This window comes from Pteronotus mesoamericanus, unplaced genomic scaffold, assembly GCF_021234165.1.
Source record: "Pteronotus mesoamericanus isolate MK-2021 breed Mesoamerican mustached bat unplaced genomic scaffold, CSHL_Meso_final contig_317, whole genome shotgun sequence".
NCBI lineage: Eukaryota > Metazoa > Chordata > Mammalia > Chiroptera > Mormoopidae > Pteronotus > Pteronotus mesoamericanus.
In genome coordinates, this window is record NW_026555133.1 from 3818837 (window position 1) to 3831680 (window position 12844).

Consider the following 12844-nt stretch of genomic DNA (forward strand, 5'->3'; position numbering starts at 1 on the left):
TCTTAGGTGTGAACCCACCTAACCTGGCCTGCAGACTGGAGATGGGGTGAACGATGCCCCAGCCCTGAAGAAAGCAGAGATCGGTATCGCCATGGGCTCTGGCACAGCTGTGGCCAAGTCAGCAGCAGAGATGGTACTGTCAGATGACAACTTCGCCTCCATTGTGGCTGCGGTGGAGGAAGGCCGGGCCATATACAGCAACATGAAGCAATTCATCCGCTACCTCATCTCCTCAAATGTCGGCGAGGTCGTCTGGTGAGGCCCTGCGTTCCCCCTCCCCAGCCCTCTGGACCAGCCCTGCACCTCTGAGACCAGGGAATGACTGCAGGGATGGAGGGACATGCGACTTGCCCTGGCTGGAGCCTTACAGAGTCCCACCTCAGGTGGGCCAGGACAGGAATACCTTGTCTTTCTCGAGGACCTGGTGTACCTCAGTCCCCAATAATGCCCAAAAAGTCTCTTATTGTCCCTCCAGCCCTAACCTTCCCACTTTCAGAGTCACACAAGGTGGGAGAACTAGTCCCACCTTTGGGCAGTAACATGTTAGTGTGTGTTCGTGTAGTGTGCACAGAGTTGTATGTATATATGGTGTGTGTGCCTGAGTGAGAAGTGTGTGCGCACATGTGCATGCAGATGTGTTCTGTTCATCTTTGGGCATGAGAGCAAGCAGAGGATTTGTGCAGGTGTCCAATTGTATGCACACTTAGGCTCGCATGTGAGGGGCGGCCGTGGGGAACGGTGAGCATGTGTTTGCTTGGACACGTAAATTCTGCATCTCTGCACGTTGGGCAAGCATACAGGTGCTTGTCTGTGTTTGTGGGATTGTGTGGCCTGTGCACAGTTTTTGCTCATGTCTGTGGACAAGTACAGATGTGCTTGAGCGTGCACCACCCACATGTGTGTGCCCTAGAGAGGACTGTGTCCTAAATGGGAGAGGCCTAAAGAGCAGGTAAGTCCAGGCTCCGGAGCTGGGGCTGGGGGGACATGGGTGGCTAGTGTGAGGGAGCGCTGTGCGCACACCCCTCTGGCTCATGCACCCACACCAGAACCAGCAGAGCGAGGCAGGGCTGCTGGGGAGAGCAGGGGCTGGACCCTCCACCGGCGGGGCCTGGAGCCTATGACTCTGGTTCCAGCATCTTCCTCACGGCAATTCTGGGCCTGCCCGAAGCCCTGATCCCTGTGCAGCTGCTCTGGGTGAACCTGGTGACGGATGGCCTGCCTGCCACGGCCCTGGGCTTCAACCCCCCAGACCTGGACATCATGGAGAAGCTGCCCCGCAACCCTCGTGAGGCCCTCATCAGTGGCTGGCTCTTCTTTCGATATCTGGCTATTGGAGGTAAGTGGTGGGGGGAAGGCGGCCAGGGCAGCTGTCAGCGGGGTTCCAGGAGTTTCCTAAAACCGTGTATCAGTCTTGCAAACTACGGACAGTATGACTCAGGCAGGCTCATGCCAAGAGACGCAGTGTGGGCTTATCAACTGAAAAGACTAGAGCATGGCTCAGGCATGGCTGGACCCAAGCCTGACAGCAGCACTGGCATATTTTGGCTCTGCCTCAGCTCCCTGCTCAGGCAGGTGCCTCTTGTGGAGGCAGAATGGCTGTTGCAGCCCCAGCCCTCCTGCTTACTCCATTACAACCCCAAATTGAACAGAAGAAAGAGCCTATTAGCATACTACTCCCTCACTGTATGATAAGTCTCAGGCCTGTTCTCCTTGGCTCAAATTGAGTCCCCTGCTTATCTCTTAGCCAGTCACTGTGGCCAGAGGTGTGACATGCTGATGGCCAGTCAGGGCCCCACCAGGGCACAAGCACATGGGCCTAGAGAGGAAGGGGGGGGGGTTCCCAACAGCAATTCAGGGACTCATTAGGAAGGGGGAGTGGATGCCAGGAGACCACAGCTGTCCACTGTAGCCGGCTTCCTCTTGCCCTCCCTGCAGTGTACGTGGGCCTGGCCACGGTGGCTGCTGCCACCTGGTGGTTCCTGTATGACGCCGAGGGACCGCGTATCACCTTCTACCAGCTGGTGAGCATGGACTGGCCAGGGAGCCCTGTGGGGTTATTTATGAGGTAGAACTCACAGCCGACGTGGAATTTCAGGGGAAAGGGGCCCAGAGCCCCGTGGTTGGCCCACGGCTCTCCCTCCCCACCCCCATCCACGTAAACAGATGTTCACCACCTGAGGAGCCAAGCTCAGAAGCCACGGGACACCTGGAGAACAGCCCAGCCCCCGAGCCAGGCAGGGGGCTACCTCCTTTCCCAGCCATTTAGCTAGGGGATACAAGTTTTACTGAGGAACCCCGAAACATTGAACCCCGAAACACTGAACTTCCGGCAGAGGGTCAAATGGAGGAAATCAGGAATCTGCCAGGCTCCTGCCAACCCACATGTTTCTCAGGGAACAAACCCACTGACCTCTTGAAGTCACCTGGCTGACAGGTGCCCTCCACAGGGCTGTCTTAGATCGGCACAGCTCTGGAAGTGAGCAAGGAGACCCCTCAGCTGCTGTCTGTCAGTCTGTCCCTCTACCTGAGCAAGCAGTGTGTCTCCTTGGCTTACATTACAAGAGCCTTCCCGGCGGTTCCGGCAAAGCCGGTCGTGGGTGTCTCATTTAAAGCCGACAGCTGCAGGGATGCAGGATGTTCTTCTGAGTGTGCCCACCTTTGCCACTTTCTCACAGACAGAACTGGAGGGCAGGACCCTGACCCCCTGCCCCATTCCTGGGAGTGTCAGGGGACCGCCCAAGGGCAGAGTGAGGGCCGGGTCACCATCGCTGGCTGCCTCCCCGGTGAGCCTGAGAGTTGGGCGGCCCGACAGTGCGCACATCTGGGTTGAGGCAGTCCGGGGATGCCTTCCGGCCCCCCAGCACGTGAGGCTCTCCCTCCTGGCAGCAGTGCAGGGCGTGGGCCCAGCTGTCGCCCCAGAAGCCAGTGCCCTGGCGCCCGGCAAGCACGCAGGCCCGCCTCAGGCACCCCTGCCAACTCCATGCCAGTGGGAGCAGCAGCGTGGAGATCGGGCTCTGCTGACCATCTCGCGCTGCCTCCTTCCAGCCCTGTCTTCATGGCTCATCCTTGATACGAAATCTCCGAGGACCCGCCCCTCCCCCACCTTCTGACCCCAGCCCAGTACTTCCGGCCGGCGCTCTCCTCTGGGATGCCCCACAGATCCATTACACTCACCAAGTCCAAAATCCAATCGCTCGCCCTTCCCCGAGACAGTCTTTCTCCTCTGTGCCCATCTGTTTCACTGCCTGATCTCACCCAAGCCAGACGCCCAAGCTCGGTGTCATGCCAGGCACGTACCACCCACCCGTCCATCCCCAGGCCGCTGGGCGCCGCCCTCCCAACAGTGCTCAGGTCACCCCGTCTCTCATTTGTCCACTTGGTCAAGTAACGGCTGCCGGGCACTGGTGGTGTGCTGGGCACAGATCACGAGGTCTGTGGCCATGACCCAGCCGGCAGAGCCTCTGCGAGGGGCTGCAGCCCCCGGGCGGGGGCGGGGGCTAGGGGAGCCCTGGAAGTGGGTGGTCACGTTGCAAGGGGAGACGTGCTTCAGCAGGGAAAAGGCAGGCGGCTGTGGACCCAGAGCTGGTCGAGGGTTAGACCTAAGGTAGAACTTTCAGCTCTAGCCTTTGGAGTTTTAGGAAGGGAGCCCAGAGCCCCGTGGCTCCTGGAATAAGCTGCCAAAAGGCGCAGAGTGGTTTGGAGCATGGAGCAGGGAACCCGGATCCAGCCCAGGTTCACACACAGCTCTACACAGACTAGTTATGTGACTTTGGTCAGGCTATTTAGCCCCTCTGTGGGTCCCCTTCTCTGTAAAACGGAGACTAATCCCTATCGAGTAGAGCTGTCAGGAGGATTAACTGAGGCAATACTTGCAAAGTGTTTAGACCAACATAGCAGATAGCAAGGGCTACCTGTATTTTGCCATGTATAATGTGCACTTTTTGCCCAAATTTTTGAGGGAAAAATAAAGATGCACATTATACGTGGGTATAAGAATGACATACCATGGGTATAATAATCCCATGTATAATGCACACAAAACCACGGGTGCGCATTACACATGGTAGAATACGGTACGTAAGTGTTGATGTTCACGAACTCCGGAGGGGCCTTGCGGGGGAAGGTAAATGGGAAATAGCCAGGGAGAAAAAGGGAAGAAGGAGGCAGAGCAGTGGCTTCACCGAAAGAAGCAGTCCCTCACTTCCCCAGGGGCTCCCAGTGAACCCGTAAGACAGGTTTCTAGCCTTGAGCACCTTCTAATACACAGTTTGGGAGGCCTCACTGTGACCCAGGGCCTAGGTATAGTGCATGTGTGGCAGGTGCTCACTGATGAAACCCAGAAGGTCTGAACCAGGCAGGGTATTTATGGCAAGAGCAAGAGATCTAGCGAAACGTCTTAATATGATCCAGTTCACATTTCTTCCCTGTGCACATGTGTAAGGATCTGAGCGTGCACGTGCCCAAGTGGGAGGTGTGTGTGCGTGTGCACAGGCCACTCCAGTCTGGGAGGCGGGGCCCAACTGGCCGGAGCATTTGGTCCCCTTGGCGACTGGGTGGGTTCAAAGTTTATGATCCGCACCGAACAAAAAACACTCTTGTCCCAAATCCTGGAGCACTCTTTTTGGAGAAAACCCCACTGTTGATTTAAGTAAGACTCCACCATTTTGTTAAAATAAGAAATTCAGCCAAGCCATAGTCTTCTAATTTTTCATCCTGCACTAAAAAGAAGAGGAAAGAAAGGGCCAGCCGCCCTTTTTGGCTCATAGTGTCGCCTCAGCCGCGGTTCTGCAAGTGTGGGAAAACGGAGGGCTGACAGCCAGTCACGCTACAGGTTTCTCTCTGAGAGTTATTTTCACAGCACATGGCCCCAGTTTCGAAACCCTTAGCCTGAAAGATCTCTTGAGTTCAGGTGAGGCTCCAGAGAACAAATTTAGGTTCCGGGACAGTGGAGCTGTGTAACAGTCATGCATGTTCACACTCATCCTGTGGTGCGGCAGAGAACAGGCCAAGTTCCCACGCGGGCCTGGGTCAGCGTCTATCACAGTGGACTCTGTGAGCGAGGTGTCAGGGTGGAAAGAAGGCTCCCCTGGGGCTGCAGGGCAAGGGCCACTTCCTCATTGACGACCTTGAGAACGTCTTGCTGATTATGAGGAAGCTGTAGAGTAAGACTGCCTGGCGATTCCCGAGTTTGTGTCAGAAGCAAAGGCAGGTGTGGCAGAGCCCAGTTTCCGGGGCATACGCGGAGGGAGGTATGAATGGAATCTAATTTAATAGTGCGAGCAGGGCACATGTAGCCCTCATCTACTACCCACCAAAGGTGAAGTCTATTCAAGCATAATTTTACTGATTGGTCTTCATAAGTGTTTCCTTATGCAGTGTTCTCAGTGAATCACGCCCCCACCCCCACTCCTGCATCTCGGGTACTCAGGACCCCTGCGCACCTTCAGGGTAAAGCCCAGACCCTCCCCCTGATCCTAGGGCCCCTGCCATCCTCCCCAGCCTAGTGCCAGCTGCTCTCTCTGTCCCACGGTACTGCCGCCCCTGAACAGCCTGCCCGCCTCGCCGGCACAGTGCTGGCCATCGGCCCCCATCCGGGGCGGGCACCCCTCCCTCCACCCACCCCGGGGCAGCACTTTGCTCACTGGTTGTATTGAGTCCTCAGCTGCGGGCCAGGGGGGGAGTGAGGCTTCCTTCTTCCCGCACGCCGGCGCCTCCCCTGACCGCTGTTCTCCCTGACCCCACCTGACCCCACCACCGTCCCGCAGAGGAACTTCCTGAAGTGCTCCGAGGACAACCCGCTCTTTGCCGGCATTGACTGCGAGGTTTTTGAGTCGCGCTTCCCCACAACCATGGCCCTGTCTGTGCTGGTGACCATCGAAATGTGCAACGCCCTCAACAGGTGAGTGGGCAGAGGTGCCTGGAGCTGGAGGTGAGGCTGTGCGGGCCTGAGGCTTAAGAGTAGGGACGTAGGGGTCAGGTGGGGCCCAGCACTGGGGTCAGAGGTGTCCAGAATTTCAGTATGAGAGCCAGTGGGTCCCGGATTGGGGTCTGAGGGTCAGGGGTCCCAGGATTGGGGTCGGAGGGCCAGAGGTGTCTGGAAGAGAATTCTAAGAGTCAGTGGGGGCCAGAATTGGGATCCAGGGGACAAAGGAGACCATGATTTGGGTCTGAAGAAAGAGAGGGGCCAGGATTGAGTTTGAGGGACAGAGAAAGGGGGTCCAGGCCCCTGGAGGCTGAGCGGGCAGCAGTGACACGCCCCTCCCCGCTGCACTGACCCCTCAGACGCGCTCCAGTCCTTAGGCCCAGCTAGGGACATGCTGAGGTTCGGCGCTCCCACGCAGTGGGTGGGTGGGTGCCCGCAGCAGGGCCTGTCTGCACCCCGGCCCAAGGTGAGCGCCCTGTGCCCTTGGCAGTGTCTCCGAGAACCAGTCGCTGCTGCGGATGCCACCCTGGCTGAACCCCTGGCTGCTGGCAGCTGTGACCATGTCCATGGCCCTGCACTTCCTCATCCTGCTCGTGCCGCCCCTGCCGGTGAGTCGGGGCCCGGCTCTGCTCCCCTTCTCCAGCTCCGGGGGTGCCGGAGCCCTGACACGCAGCCCAGGGCTGGGGGCTGGGCCTTTCTGGGCCCCTTCGCAATGGGAACCCCAGGAGGACTGGGCAGGGGGAGGTCTGAGATGGTCACTGCGTGGGCTGTGCTCGGACCCTGGCCAGCCGCCATCGTCCAGACGTGTCCTCACTGCAGGAGCCCCCAGGCGTGGGGAACAGAAGAGGTGGGGGATCTCCCAAGGCTGGGGCAGGAGGAAAGACTACGCTCTCACTGGGTGCGGAGTCCCTCCCACTTCCCCACAGGACTGATGGGACTTGGCCCTGTGGGCGAGGGCTGGGGAGGGCGTCTCAGGCAGAGAACACGGGTGAATGAAGACCTAGAGGTAAGACCCCAAGGGCATCTTGGACGTACTTCTGGAGAGCCCGCTGCAGCCTGGGTGGATGAAACAGGTGGATTGCAGGGCCCTGCACAGTCTTTCCTTTAACCAAACCTCCCCCCGCAGCTCATTTTCCAGGTGACCCCACTGAGTGGGCGCCAGTGGGTGGTGGTGCTCCAGATCTCGCTGCCTGTCATCCTGCTTGACGAGGCCCTCAAGTTCCTGTCCCGGAACCACGCAGACGGTGAGTGGGGGGCCCAGCCCCTCCCGCCCTGCCCTCCTCTGCAGCCAGGCTGCAGTGAGCCGGAGCCGGTGCCAGTGCCAGCCGCCCCATCTGTATGTGGGGGTGCTCTTGAGTCATCAGTGGAGGACATGAAGGGGCTCTGGTGGCCGTGGCTGGAGGTGTCTGCAAGGGTGGGGGCCCAGGGCCTGCTGGGCAGCCGGTGGAGCTCTGGCCCTCGCTCGGGGCCACACTGCCCCGCCCTCCGCACTGCCACCACCCCTGCGCGGCCAGGTTCACGGTGCCCTCCCTGGGACCTGGCTTCTGCCTTCTCTGACTTGGCCTGTCTTCATCGCGGCATTCTCAGGGCCGCGTCCCAGGCACGGAGTGGGCTGCCGTTGACCTCCCAGGCCCCAGAACACGCTTTCTGGTGTCACCTTGTGGGTGGGGAAAGGGGGTTCTCGGGTTTTGAAGTCACAGCTCTAGGTCTGCTTTCACCCAGGAATGGAGAACAGAACGGTGGGGGTTGGGTGGGGGCGGCGTGTAGCCTGGGGCATGCGTCCACCTGCCTGCTCCTGCCAGAGGGCCCCAGAAGTGGGCGATGCTGCCCTCCTCGCTGCCAGAGCAGCCCCAAGTGGGAGGACGCAGAGGGAGCTGGAGCCAGGGAAGGAGCCCCTCGAGCAGGCCACTGCGGAGCCTGGGTTAGCCCCAGCACGGCTGAGGCCCGCATTGGGCCGCTGGGCCCCCGAGAGCCACCTCCAGCAGGAATGTGCCCCGGCCCCAGGGGAGGGTGTCGGGAGGGCTATAAATAGACGCTGTGCCTGTCATTCCGCGGGGGCCGAGGCACTCAGCCGGCCCCCATCTCCCACGCTGGCCAGCCCTCCTGGGTGCTGCAAATATTTTATTTTATTCAAAAGGCCAAAACAAGTTGTCCTTCCCTCCCTCTGGAGAAGCTGGCCCACCACAGGTCTGTCCAGAGGGTGACCTGGCATGTGGGGGGTGGGGGAGAGCGCAGAGGGTGGGGGTGGGTGCTCAGCAGAGAGCAAGGCCTCTTGGGGCCCACGGGTGGGGTGGGGGGCGGCTGGGCAAGGCATTCTGCCCCTTACGTTGTTCCTTCTGGCCCACTCTCTGTGGACACTCCTGGGGAGGTGAAGGTGGGAAGCTGATCTGCAGCCTGAGACCCCGTCCATGGGAGAGGCCGGGGCTTCCCCAGCTCTGGGCGGAGCACAGCGGTGGCCTACCAGGAAGTCCCCCGGCCCCCTTGGCCACACAGTGACTCACCTGTGAAGCCAGGCCTCCTGGGGCTGAGCCTAGCTTGGGCAGCCTCTCTCTTTTCCTCAAAAGCCTTCCCCGAGCAGCCACAACTGCCAAGGGGTTCAGCACATTTTCTTGAAAAAACTTAAAAGTGAGAAAATCTCTCAGCCAATAGGGACATTCTGTGTTTTGGGCACTGTCCAGCACCGACTGTTGGGCAGTGAAGGATTCTGGGCCCCAGTGAGGGAGCGTGGCCCCGAGCAAGACAGGGCCGGTTGGAAGGGCCGGGGTGGGGTTGGGGTGGTTTCTAGAAGAAATGGGGTTTGAGGAGGGAGAGAGGAGCCTAGTGAGGAGGGGCTGGGTGAGCACGGCTTGGCATCTCTCGTGGGGCCGGAGCTTGGAGTGCCGAGTAGAGAGGTGAGACCAGAGGTGAGGCAAGGCCTCAGACACCAAGGTGAGGACCTTGGATGTGATCCTCTGGGCAGTAGGAGCCACAGAGGGTGGAAGCGTGGGAGGACCGGGGCGACCACGGAGGACGGATGGGGTGGGATGAGACCAACGGCAGGGCGGCTGGTGAGCCGCGTCGAGCAGGCCAGGGGAGGAGACGCCAAGTCTCAGCCCAGGGTGAGCTGGTCCCAGGCAACACCAGCACCACGTCCACCATTAACCTGAGGTGTTGACCACGGTCCCAGGGAGGTTTGGCTTTAAAAGGTGCTGCCCTGCCGTCTCTGGAAGCCCAGACAGCTCTGCCCTGTGCGGCTGCAGTCCCTGGGGCCTCCTAAAGCAGGGCGGGGCAGGGGTGAGAGAGGGGACCCTGTTACGTTCCCAAGCCAGGCTGGTGGCCTTTTAGGGAAGTTTTGCTGAGGCCTGATGCTCATGGCTTCCCCGTGATTTACGAGGGATGTGTCCTGGGGAGAATTGTGCATCCTGGGTCAACCCCGAGGGGCTGGAGGGATCCTCTTGCCCCGCCCCCTGGCTCTCCCCAGGTGTGGCTGAGCCGCTGTCAGGCAGAGGCCCGGGGACTGGGCTGAGAGCCGTGGCGGGGAGGCCTGGAGAGGCTGAGTGGGGACAGACGTGGGAGGGTCCAGGATCCGAGGCAGGTTTGCACTTTATTCTGAGGGCGGTGGGGGGCCATCAAAGGGGCTTGATGGGCCGGATCTGGAGCATGACGCCCAGGCCAGGAGGGCGATGGCGAGGCCAGAAGGAGGCTGAGGGCAGGCCCGGGAGGCCTAGAGGCCTGGGAGCAGCCGAGAGAGATGAGCTGGAGAGATGTAGGCAGTGGAGTCGGCAGGCCTGGGTGTGCGGGGTAGGGGGGTCAGGGATGTCGTGGTGTCTAGATTTCATGATGCGGGGCTGTGTTTCTTAGAACTAAAAACAAGAAGAGATGCTGCTGCACGGGGGTGGGCTGGGGGGTTGGTGGGCCTTGTGGAGGGCAGGAGGCTGGGGGACATCCGGGGAGTGTGCCCGGGTGGCTGCTTGAGGGACATGCAGGGCTGTGGCCCCAGAGATGCGGGGGCTGGGAGGCGACTGAGAGGTGCTGCGGGAGGGCGGGGCTGCCACGGGAGACGCGGACGGGGGAGAGGCCAGGGGAACCAGCCTGGACGTGTGCTCTCATCATACACCTTAACACATTCTCCGGGTTTTGTTCCAGAAGAAAAGGACCGGAAGTGAGTGCTGGGAGCAGAGCGTCCTCACCAGCGTGCACCTCACAGGGATGGTGCCCAAGCATCCGCCCCGCCCCCGCCCTGCCACCGCGCTGGCTGCTTGCTTGCCGAGCCCTCCCGAGGCTGGAACAGCCACCCCCAGTCCCGTCCCCAGGCCGTTGTCCCTTCTTCCATCTGCCTGGGGTCTCTGTACTTCATGTCTCTGACACTCTCCTGGGAAGTTTGCCCCTGATCCTCTGGCCTGGGAGGGGCCTGCCCAGGAGCCAGAGCTGGGAGCCGATCCGGAGATGAAGAACCCTGCACCCCGAAATCCGCCAGCACATTCCGGAGCCTACTCCCCTTTGCTTGGAGACCGGGCATTTCCTTGGTGACAAGCGTCTCTGTACTGAAAGAGGACTCCTGGAGGTCACTTACTCCAGCTGTGACCTCTTGCTTAGTGCCTGGCCTGGGACCTGGTCAGCTGGGGTGGAAAGGTGAACATCTGGGCCCAGCTGTGCACAGCAAGGGGAGGCAACACCCCCCCCTCCGCCCCCCACTCCACTCTGCCTCCACAAAGTCGGCTCATGAGGGCTTAAGCCTCTTTCTGTTTATATGTGCAGGGACTGGAAGGGTCAGAGAGAGGGACAGGAGTGGGGGAAGGAGGCTAGGCCAGGACCCCCTCTCCTGGGAGACAGCCAGCCTGCCTGCCTCTGCTTGGCTCGCTCCTGGACTCAGGCTCTCTGTCGTAAGCAAACGGCGCATGCCCTCTCGGTGCTGCCTGGCCTGCCAGCCGGGGCCCGCTTTGCCCTCCGTGTGCCCGGCAGCTGAAACCCCAGACATCCTCGGTCCCTGGCAGCTGTGCTCTTCCACCCCAGCCCCGCGCTTGGCCCGCTCATGGTCGGCACCGCTGGGGGACTGAGTCCTTGCGCTCCGGGCCTCACCTTTTGCCCCCAACCGCACACGCCCGTGAGCAGAAACGATGTCACTCGGGATGGCCAGTTAAGCAAGGGCACCTCCTCTCCCTCCCTTTAGGCTGGAGGAGCACACGTCCGTGTAGATCATGTCAGATGATAGGAAAAATCTTTAATGGACAGAAATGTTCCTTTAATTCAGCTTTCGCCCCTTTGGCAAAAATTAGTTGTAGAAGAAAGCAGTAAGTGACTGTGTGTCCTCTCCCTTCCTACAAAGTGATTATTTTATATGTAAATCAAGACTCACATTTCTGTCCCTGTCCCCAGAACTGGCCTGCCTTGCAGAGATGTGGGCTCCAGGTTATGTGGCCCCCTTGCCCTCCCCCTCCCCCTCCCCTTGCTCACAGGCTCTGGACGGGCCAGGAGAAGCAGGGTTGGGGGGCCCCCTGGTGCCAGCAGCCATTCTCTGCTTTCCTGCTGGGGGGAAAGGAGACCTTAGCGGGAGGGGGTGGGGGCAGGACCCTGTACCCACCTGCTGACGTGCAATCTGGTAGAGAAATAAAGGTTGAGTGCCCGGGGCACCGGAGGACCAGCCACGTCTGTGCTCCTGGACAGTGACCCCGCCGTCTGCCCGCTCAGTGTCCACCCGGGGCCCCTGCCAATACCCACCCCACCCAGGACACCTGAGCAGAGGTCTGGAGCCCTGTGTCGCCAGCCAGGGGCCTTTGTCTTCCTCTGCAATCAGGCACAGGTGGGGCACCGACTTCCTGAGCTCACTGGATGGAAGAGGTGCCACTACCTACTCCTCCCAGGGACAGCGTTTGACAGTTTGTCACGTGTTGAAAGCCCATTGCACAAATTACAATCCATGTGTCACCACTGAGGAAACTGAGGCCGAGAGGGGTTCGGACGTTGGCCCGGGGCAGGGCTGGGCCTAGTGTCCGAATATCAGGGGCCCCTTGTGCTGCGTGGAGGGGCCCCCAGGCCTCGGCTGTTCTGTAGGTTCTGCGTCTCCCCAGGCTTTCGTTCGCTTTGTTCCTCTGCTCGAACCCTGGGGTGCCATCCACTTCTTGCCCTTCTGAGCCCAGCTCAAATGTACCTCCCCAAGGCGTCCCTCAGCTCCCACCGTCTGGGGGCCTTTGCCAGGCTGCTCGGGACGAACTGACTCCCCCAGGTGGCCCTCCCCCCGGAGGAGGGTGTCTGGGAAGGGAACAGCCGTGTTCCCCCATCCCCTTGTTACCTTCTGGAGGGCAGACTCGTGAAGGTTCTGTATCTTCACAGCTGCGCTGGGAAGGGGATGCAGGTGCTGCCCACAGGGCCAGAGGCAGGACTGCTCACGTACCGCGTGGGGCTCAATGCAAAATGAAAATGTGGAGCCCCTTGTTCAAAAGTGAAGTATTTCATAAGTGACAGCAGAGCATTAAACTGAGCGTAAGGTCTGTCTGAGTACAGGGCCCCGCGCTACCGCGTTGGTCACACATCTGTGAAGCCAGCTGTGACGGCCGGAGACAAGGCCCACCCCTTAGGTGCTCCTGGGGCGGGGGGCGGGGGCAGGATTTGGTGCACAGAGCCCGGGCGGGGCAGAAGGATTCTCCCTTCTACAGGGTCCATGTAGAAGACCTCCCAGACCACAAAAACCTTTTTACCCTCATCTCCAAGGTCCTCAGCCAGCTCCATGAGGTGGGCCAGGCACGGGTTAGAGCTCATCTTACAGACAAGGACCCGAGGGCCCCTGCGAGTCACCCTCTGGCTGGACGCGTCACGGTGGACAGGCAGGGCGTGGAGCGAAGCTGAGCCTGGGGGGCTTTCATAGGAGCCACGGCTCCAGCCCTCTTGGCCGCCGCTGGGGCCCATGGCCAGGCCTGCCTGAGCCTGGCCTTGTCCAGCCCACAG

At 60.4% G+C, this 12844-nt stretch overlaps 1 protein-coding gene across 2 annotated transcripts in view; it reads left to right on the forward strand.

Annotated features, from left to right (window-relative positions):
* The window catches only part of ATP2A3 (ATPase sarcoplasmic/endoplasmic reticulum Ca2+ transporting 3), a 33449-nt gene extending 21930 nt beyond the window's left edge, over positions 1-11519 (forward strand). The window contains exons 15-21 of one of the 2 annotated variants that reach the window (XM_054575867.1): positions 35-255; positions 1134-1336; positions 1936-2021; positions 5766-5899; positions 6414-6531; positions 7050-7167; positions 10049-11519. In XM_054575867.1, coding sequence (XP_054431842.1) covers positions 35-255; positions 1134-1336; positions 1936-2021; positions 5766-5899; positions 6414-6531; positions 7050-7167; positions 10049-10068 — 900 coding nt within the window. In that variant the 3' untranslated portion in view covers positions 10069-11519. The remainder of the gene's footprint in view (positions 1-34; positions 256-1133; positions 1337-1935; positions 2022-5765; positions 5900-6413; positions 6532-7049; positions 7168-10048) is intronic. The other variant, XM_054575868.1, reaches the window with a different exon arrangement.
* The last annotated feature ends 1325 nt before the right edge of the window (positions 11520-12844 follow it).